The sequence below is a fragment of the Odocoileus virginianus genome, chromosome 3 (assembly GCF_023699985.2).
Source record: "Odocoileus virginianus isolate 20LAN1187 ecotype Illinois chromosome 3, Ovbor_1.2, whole genome shotgun sequence".
Classification (NCBI taxonomy): domain Eukaryota; kingdom Metazoa; phylum Chordata; class Mammalia; order Artiodactyla; family Cervidae; genus Odocoileus; species Odocoileus virginianus.
In genome coordinates this window covers 89993173-90002958 of record NC_069676.1, presented here as the reverse complement: position 1 = coordinate 90002958, position 9786 = coordinate 89993173, and the positions used below count along the sequence as shown (strand labels likewise).

General features: G+C 39.9%; 1 protein-coding gene across 1 annotated transcript in view; it reads left to right on the top strand.

Annotated features, from left to right (window-relative positions):
* The first annotated feature begins 5608 nt into the window (after positions 1–5608).
* PCSK1 (proprotein convertase subtilisin/kexin type 1) overlaps positions 5609–9786 on the top strand; it is a 41867-nt gene continuing 37689 nt past the window's right edge. Inside the window, exons 1-2 of the mRNA XM_070465848.1 lie at positions 5609–6046; positions 9213–9317. Of these exons, the coding sequence (XP_070321949.1) occupies positions 5867–6046; positions 9213–9317 (285 nt within the window). The 5' untranslated portion in view covers positions 5609–5866. The remainder of the gene's footprint in view (positions 6047–9212; positions 9318–9786) is intronic.

Here is a 9786-nt window from a genome sequence, read left to right as displayed (position 1 = left end):
CCATTTCTACTTGGTAACCATAAGTTTGTTCTCGCTATCTGTAAGTATGCTTCTGTTCTGTAAATAAGTCCATTTTTATCTTTATTTGTGTATTAGATTCCACACATGAGTGATATCACATGCATACCTTTCTCTGTCTGAGTTATTTCACTTGTTATGGTAATCTCTAGACTCATGGTGTTATTTTGTTTTTTATAGGTTAGTAATATTTCATTGTTTATTTGCACCATGTATTTTTTATCCACTCAAATCAGTAAAATTTGAAGTTACAGCTGACACTACAGAAAGTAAAAGAATCATGAGACTACTACAAATAACTACATACCAAAAGATGGACAACCTGGAAGAAATAGACAAATTCTTTAAAAAGATAAAATCTTCCAGGACTGAACCAGGAAGAAATAGAAAATATGAACAGACCAATCCCAAGTACTGAAATTGAAACAGTGATTTAAAAACTTCCAACAAACAAAAGTCTAGGATAAGATAGCTTCACAGGTAAATTCTATTAAACATTTAGAGAAAAGTTAACACGTGTCCTTCTGAAACTCTTCCAAAAATCAGAGGAAGGAACACCCAAGCTCATTCTATGAGGCCACCATTACCTTGATACCAAAACCAAAGACAACACACAAAGAAGAAAATTATAGGCCAATATCACTGATGAACATAGATGCAAAAATACTCAACAAAACCGAATCCAACAATACACTAAAAGGATCATATACCACAATCGAGTGGGATTTATCTCAGGGATGCAAGAATTCTTTAATATCCACAAATCAATCAATGTGAAACACCACATTAACAAACTGAAGAATGAAAACCATATGATCATCTCAACAGATGCACAAAAAGCTTTTGACAAAATTCAACACCCATTCATGATAAAAAGCTCTCCAGAAAGTGAGAACAGAGGAAACTTATCCCAACACAAAAAAGGTCATATATGACAAACCCATAGTTAATGTCATTCTCAATGGTGAAAAGGAATATTCCTTAGGAGTTTCATATATTTAAGAAGTGTTAACTAGATCAATGCTTCTCAAACTTTAATTGAATATAAATCAACATGGACTCATTAGAAAAACCAGTTCTGATTCAGTAGTGTTGGGGTGGGGGCTAATAGACCAAATAAATTTCTAAAAAGCTCCAAAGTGATGCCCATCATGTAGTATGCGAACCATACTCTGAGAAGCAAGGAACCAGATAATTGTTAAGGTTACTTTTTGATACTGACAGTCTATAATTTTCACTAAAAAAAAAAATACACTTCAGGAACAGCAAAAGCAATTATATTCTGTATTTTCCATATGAAAATGGTGGTGTTTGAGAGCACAGAGGAAGCAGGAGCATTGCCTGGAAATGGAAGAAGCCATATTTCAAAACTTTCTCAGTAAATGTAAATTTTTAAGGAACCCATTCTAAAGTAAAAAAAGAAATGTCAATGAATATTTGTATATGACTACATTTAATTATCTACTTTCACTAGAAGTGACAAGTCATGTTCAATAATGGGAATTAATAGCACTCATTTCTTCAATTTTAATAATTCAGCTTTGTATTAAATTCAATATTCTGTTTGTCCAGTTCACTCACTAGGTCCTTTATAATTACCCATCCACTCTGGAGCCTTTCCGTGTACAGACTTTGCTTCATTATCCTCTTACTTTCATTCCTGTAGATTAGAACTTCCTAGCCTGTAGGATTATAGATGTGCCTCAAGATATCTGGTCTTTTCACCCTTTGGGAGGGCCAGGCAAGTAGCCTGATCCTGGGCTCCTGGGGAGAAGACACGACCAGATCGGCAATTAGTCAATCATGATTAGTGAGTGACACCTAGCACTCACTGGTCTGGCCTCAAGGGAGTGAGCTCAGCTGAGCTGGGTGTCTCTCTTGCTATCACCTTCAGCAACTTGCTGCAAGCATGTCTGTTTTTATCTCAGGAGAAGGAACTATGGATCTGTTGGAGAAGTTCCTGTCCTAAGTGCTTAATGAGCATAGCAGCCCCACCAAAATTTGGCCATGGGAGGTTAGACAATAAGAAGCTTTTGGTAGGTATATCTTTAGGCAATGGCACCAATGTCTGTCTTCCCATGCATTATACCTTTATCCATTTGTGGCAAAGTAGGCTCATGGTAACATTTCTAAAAGGCGCATGTATTTTTCAATTTAGAAAAATGATTTTGTAATACTTTATAAAATTTAGGTTAATTCTAAATTTACAGCAACTTCTTATGAAATTCCAAAGGTAAGTTTAGCAAGGAGCTAAAAGGAAGACTTGCTATATTTAAGATCAAATGTTGCAAGTTTTTAATGATTGTAAAAGTTGTTTCAAAATTTTTATTCTCTTCTACAAAATTTTTTTTTCATTGACAGTGGCCATAAACAATTCAAAAAGATCGACACTGTAATGTTTTGATTAGAAATGATCTAGGCTTTCAAGCATAAGATTAAACAGTTACGTTGGTGGAAGTATATTTACAGTTCTTAATGTTATCTATGTTCAATTTTAATATATTGTTCCAAATATTATATTTTATTTTCTTTTCAAAACTGTATCACATTTTTTAAAATGCAAAAAATAGCTTTAGTAAGTGCTGTACAGATATTCCCAAATGTCTTCCAGCTTACCCTGTGTGTCATGCAAATATTATAATTTTCTATTTGGTAAAAAAAAATACTGCTGTAGGTAGATTTCCCTCAATAATATGTTCTGTTACCAAATATCTCTAGTATAATTACAGACTAATTAATCATATACTTGTCTTAGTATATAGCTACTATTACCCAAAGAAAACATGAAGTCTACATAACAATTGGAAAATGTTAGACCTAATTTATTTCCTCACTCCTTCCCCTATGCCTCTTAAAAAAAAACAACAACAACTGAAAAATTACTCTGAAGGGCTGGTAATACTCTTTTTCTTGACCTGAATGGTTATATGGTGTTCACTTTGTGATAAATCATTGGGTACATGATTTTATACACTTTAGTGTACCTACTTTATTTCACTGTAAGAAAAGGTTTGAAGTTTTTATTTTCCAATACTAAAGAGATATGGTGATCTACAGATCTCTGAACATCCTTTACCTCCTGTTCATAATACCTCACTACCCTCCAAGAAAACCTAATAAATGATTAACTCTAGCACTGGGCAGTTGGGAGAAGTCATGAAAGGCATGAGACTTACTTGATAATTCATAATAGAAACAGTACTTTGCAGTTTCTGAATTATCCTGTTTCCTACATAAATTAATCAGATGAATCAATGCTATTAAAACCAACTTAAGGGTGATAATTGGGATTCCTAATTCATGATACAAAATATGACAGTGATGGGCCTGGAGGTTATTACTATGATCTACATAGCAGGACAGGATTAGCTCTTGATATGACAAATTTAAGATGACTCCTACATGTATATTTGCACCTCTAGCCTTGGCAAACATTCATCCCTCCTGCATCCCAAAAACTGTGGCAATTAAGGTCCAACAGATAAAATTCAGAGAATTTCAAAATAAATTACTGATATATATATTTTTGGATGGGGATATTATCTTTCTACTGTGAGAATTTAGTTTGCACTTTTAAGTATATCAACTGAATGTTTATTCCAGGTGTTTAGGGTGCTCCATTTAAGATAAATGATTCATTAATGAGACACTGGCCTCAATGATTTATTTGAACTGCCAACTGATTTACTTGAAGAACAATAAGGGCAGACACGTTCCTGCTCTAACCATTCCTACCATTATTAAACATTTGCAACAAGTTTCTCTTGTTTTGCTAGCACACAGTTAGCATCTGTCTGTTATAAGAATGAAATACCCTAGAGAGCTTGAGTCCACAACTCAGCTGAGATACGAAAAGACAGCTCACCTAGCCATCAATACTCACACATGTGAATTTACAGTGCCAACAGAAAAACTATCATTCTGTCCATTCTACAGCACCTCATGTGAGAGTTACATTATTGTAATAGACTTAACTGCATCACATGGTTTACTAACATTGGCATTTGTTCTCATTAAGAAGCTTTATGTTTAAAGAAATTATTGATCTCCTCCACATTTCTGCAAACACGGAGGCAAATAAAAAATCAGTACTAGCCTTATCTTCCACCAAGCCTCCATTTCATTCGCTTTCTGTCCAGAGGTAATCTCTTGCTTCCTTTCTCCACAAGCGCATGTGCTTTCTCCCACTCTTCCCTTTTCTCTTTTCTCTAGAATAGGCTGCGCCCCCCAGCGGTTGGGAGCTTTAAAAAGAAAAACAAAAAAGAAAAAAACCTTTATCGGGCAAGACTTTGAATCCCCTGCAATTTTATTTTAGGGCTGAGTACATTATGTTCCCGAGAATTCCAATGCAATTAGTCACGATCATGACATAACCACACTTCTCCTTTGTGGTCAAGTTCCTGTTTTTTGCCTTTTTAAAGAGGGGGATGGCACCAGTCAAAAGGAAATAGTTTGATTCTTGGGGGCACGGCGATTCTTGGAACTCAGAAGCGGAGCTCGCGCTGGCAACCCGTGCTGGTGGCGCTGTCCACTCCTTGGTGCTGAATGCAGAGAGACCCCAGCATTTACCACCAGGCTCAACGTCTCAGGATCAGAAAAGGTTCAGCCACAGTACACTGTACCCACTTCCCTTTTCTGGGATAGAGGACCATTTAGACATCTTCTTATTCTCTTTCCATAAGGAAACACTCTTCCACCAAAAGAAACTGTGCCTCTTACGGGAAAGTAATGGCACAGTTTCAGTTCAACACCAAAGTGAAATGGTCTCCTGAAGGAAGAATGGAAATTTCAGAATTAATGAAACCTACTCTTCCTCTCTCTGAATCAACACAATACAACTTGGATACACTTCCTTGTTAATAAATAAAGGAAACTTTTTCTTAATTGTATGATAAAAATAAATAAAAAGTTAAAATAATGTGATTATTCATTTTTTTTCTGATAAAAACTATAAAGTGGGTGGTACTGGGCGCTGCAATATCTGAGACGGAATTTTAGATATTGTTTTACTGAGGTTAAAAAACAGAGGAGAGAAGGATGTAAACTTGTTAACTAAGGTGGTTTGAATGGCTAAAAATATGTTCTTTAAAATGTTGCTTTAACATTGTCTTCCCAGAGGTGCTCATTCTCCTAGGCAAATTAGGTCAGAGGCTTCCCTTCTGGGCTCTGTCTTCCCAGCCTCTGTCCCATTTGAAAGACAGAAAGGCCCTGTTCTTCATAGCAGGTGCTGATATCCACAGAGTCGTTATAAAAATCCTCCTCTCTCCCTTCCCCCACACAGGAGATAATCAAGCAAAGATCAAGAAAATGGACAAAAGGCACAAAAGGGAAGGAAAGTGTGCTGCGCTCCAGGTCTTTGATTCTTGGTAGTTATATTCAAATGGGGGGCACTTCTCAAAGAGAAGTGAAGGTGTTTCTCGCGGCTGCAAAATTTACAGTTAGAAAGGGAGTCGACTTAACCAATACCAGCAAGTGTTTCTTCCTTTTCTTAATCCCTCGCTGCTTATTTTAGCAGCTTCTCCACCCCGCCGGGAATACCATCCAGATCTCAGTCCAGGTAGATCTGACGTCAAGAGATGGCTTTCGTAGATTTGACGTGTAAACACTCATTTCCATTCCTCCTCGGAAGGGCTGGGGCTCCACTCGGCAGGGAGACCGAAACGCTGCACTGAGCGCTCGCCACCGCCCAGCGTCTCCTGCGCGTCTCTGATCTCATCGCAGAGCAAGCCGGAGCGAAAGTGGCCCCGAGCCCCGAGCCCCGCAGTGGAAGGGGCGCTCATTTCTGGCTTCTCTGGCGTGCTCCTCGCTCCCCTCCCTCCCCACTTGGGTGCGAGCCGGCGTGAGGGCGATGGAGCGGAGAGCCTGGACTCTGCAGTGCACTGCTTTCACTCTTTTTTGCGCTTGGTGTGCAATGAACAGCGTCAAAGCGAAGAGGCAGTTTGTGAATGAATGGGCGGCGGAGATCCCCGGGGGACCTGAGGCAGCCTCGGCGATAGCCCAGGAGCTAGGCTATGACCTTTTGGGTCAGGTAAGAGTTTGCACTTTGAAGAAACTTTCTGGGGCCCGAGGGGACTGGAGGGACTGGAGCGCCATCTCCCAAGCGGGAGTCCCACGTTGCACTCTCCTGAGCCCAGTGGCAAAGAGCAGGAGCTTTTCCGGCTCTCGCCTCTGGCGCGCTTGGAGAAGCCTTGCATTATTTATTGTTTGGGCTGGGCGCAGCCAGGCAGAACCCAGTCGCTGCAGCCGGGTACAGCTTAGTCTTGGCTGTTTTCCGTTCTGGAATTGAAATCCGTTTCCCGCGCGGTTTGGAACAAAAATCCCTCCACTGTCGTTCACGCAACTTGAGATGCATGCAGGCTCGTCCCAAACAGCGCCAGGGCAGGTGAGAGGCAGTGCGCTCTGTCCCCTTGGGTCTCAGCAGGTCTGCGTCAGGAGCCGGCTGTTTCCTTCTTTTCAATATGGCAGCATCAGATCCAAGTCCCGCTGCAAGGGGCCAAGTAGGCTTGGAGATGTTCGCTGCAGCCTGCGCTCACGGCTCGGCTCTCTCTGGAGAGTGCCAGTGGCCTCGATTCACAACCCGGGGCTGGGGGGTTCCGGAGTGGTAGATGAGGTGGGTGAGAGGCATGGGACCAACTCTCACTGGAAACTTGCAAAGTCCGAGCTTCACAACTTTGCTCGGTCAGTTCCCCTGAAGGGTCAGGCTGCCGAAGTGACGGTGGGGGAAGGATTTCTTTCTTGTTCCTCAGCCAGATGTGTTTTAGCTTCCCAGGGGTTTCCATTTGTGTGTGTTGGGGGGGGGGGGGGCAGGGCGGGGAGAAACTGTTGCCCGTTCAAGTGAGGACTGGGTTGATAGATAGCTGGGGGGTACCGGCGTGGAGCCATTATGTAGGGGGCTGTGAGTTCTCATGGAAGCTTTCCTTTCCCTTGGCTCAGATCAAGCCCTGATTTCTTGCCTTGCAACTTGTTCCTCGAAATGGGGGAGGAGGGAGTTGTAAAACATTTTGGCGCGTTTTTTCTAGAGGTGGTGGTAGAGATGCGGTTGAAGTCAGGGATGAGTAATCCGTGTGGGCGTTGCGATTCCATAGATTGAAATCCTCTGGAGAATGTGCCTTTCCTTGCCAGAGACTTCATGCTCCAATTTTATGAGCCAAACTGCCTGAAATGCCCAGCACGAAAGTCAATGCCCATACTGACTTCTCTTCTCTGTGTACCAGTAGCAGACCAGTAGTTTTGCTTTTGCCAAGTCCTTGTTCTGTGCTAGGCTCCGTGTTGAGGGCTAAGGAATAACAGGAGGAAAAGAAACCTTCAAGGAACCAAGAGTCTAGAGACTGGTTTCAAAATAAATGATTGCAATTGCAAGTAATTGGTATAGCAACAGAAACTGCTGCTGGAGTCTCAATACTTGTTGATTGAAAGATTGAAGATGGAAGGGAATTGGGAAGGGGGAAAAGAAGACAGCCCAAGGAGGAAACATTTGCACAGGGTTTAGTAAGAAGAGTCAAAGGTGGGAACACGATGAGACTGGGGAAGGCACCCAAGGCATAGGAAATGGCTTGTGGGGAAACATGGAGATAGAAAGAAAGTGGTTTACTTAGAAGTCAGGAAATTGCAAGGAATTCTTGGAATCTAAAAAGAGAGTGAGTAGTGGGTAGAATTGTACTGGTGGGTACTGTGGGCACCATGGACATCTTGTGAGTCCTATGAAGGGAAAAAAAAACCTGGGAACTTAATCCTTTGGACTGAAGCTAAATAGCATTGGTAACTGTGTGGAAAGGAGACTAGAGGAGAGAGCAAAAAATAACTCCCTCTTCCTTTTCTCACCTATTAGCCTCAGACATTCATCCAAACCCAGGCCATTCATTGTGGGAACTGCTTTTTAAAATCACAATCCCCCCCAAAAAATAAAATAAAATAAAATAAAATCACAAGTCTCAATAAGCAAATAAATAACAGTAAATCAGTACTGTTGGTAGGATCTTCAAGGAAGGCATGGTCACAAGAAAGTTTAGGAAAGAGTGGGGAAAACCTACCTAGAGTTGCATATGACTTGCATACACATATTTCCAGTTAAACGACATTACTAATAAATGTTTTAAAAATAATAATTCCTTATAAGAGACCTATGGTGCTTTCCTGGTTCTGTTCCTTTTCTTCCTTTGTTTACACTTAGATGCATCACCATCTTGAACTTCTTAAGGCCTCAAGATAAAGCTAGGATAGGGAGGGGGTGACAAGAGGCAAAACCATTGATAGCAGAAACAGAGCTAAGCACTGGTGATCTTTTCTTAAGGCTCCTATTCTCTGTCCCCAACTCCACGTAAAGCTTAGAGCAGATTCACTCTCAGAGGTTCAGGCTTGGAGGAGTACCTAAGCATCTCTATTAAAAAAAGCCTCTAGGTGATGAGAAACATCACTTTAAAGAAAGTAATTCTTCTGAAATAACCCATTGTCAATTGCTGGTCTCAATTAAAGAAAATACAGGGCATCTACAGAATTTAGTAGGTTCAAATTAAGTACTATTTGGAATAAAGGGAAATTATCTTAAAAGAATAATGAACTTAGCTCTAAAGGGACCATTTGTATCGATACCAAATGTATTGATAGTCATCTAGAGAAATTTACACACTCTAAGGTGGAATACCTCTCCTAAATGTAGCATGCTGGCTTCTTCCTCAAAGCTTTGAACTACTGGAAAGTCAAGTAGTCATTACTAGTAGCTTATAACAATCATCACTATGGATTCAATCACTATATTTTATAACAACAAATTGTTCTAGCTGAGTGTGGCACTACACATGTATAGTACCAGAGAGTTTGCCTGCTTTCTACACATTATCATTCTGACACGATACATTTTATAGACTGAATATATTTTTTAGAAATGTCTAGATACACAATAACATCACCTAGAAAAGAAAATGTGGTTTCTCTGAAATATAAAAGACAGAAGCATCATCAGCCTTTAAGAATGCTATGACCCCAAGTGATAATATTGGGAAGCTCATCTCACTGAACAGACTAAGAAGCAAAGGAAGGCTTCTAACAGTGCCTTCCTCATCAAGAAAAAGGTTACCTTCAAGAACAAGAAATGCACTTAATAAAAATTGCCTGTTTGCAAGTTAGCTGGGTTTCAATCTGACCTATATGCACTTATTTTGGAAAGAGGATCTTTATTTTAGTTTTTCCTTTTATAGATTGGATCACTTGAAAATCACTACTTATTCAAACACAGAAACCATCCTCGGAGGTCTCGAAGGAGTGCCTTCCACATCACTAAGAGATTGTCTGATGATGATCGTGTAAGTGCTGTGCATTTGTCTTCAAGCCAGTGACCTGACTTATCTGCCTTCTTTATGCTTGCTGACAAGAACAAAAGCAAATATTATTCTTTTTTCTTGTTTTCACAATTGTTTGTCTGTAGTGTTTCTTATCATTTCCATAGGGTTATAAATGCACAGAACAATAACTGAATCTAACTGGTTGACTACATTATATGTGTATATACACACACACACACACATATGAACTATATAATACCAGTTCACAAATTCAGTCTGAGAGCATGAAAATGAATACTGAGAATCAAGTGGCAGCACTAATGAACTATTTGACAATACAATCAATCAACAGCCTTTTGTTATATGCCTATTTATGTACCAAGCATTTTGATATCCAGTGTAATGATGCCAAACAAATATAATACAGAAACTCTATTCTTAATAACATTTCAGTGTTATATGAAAATACATTCTGCTGTTTCTATCTGGT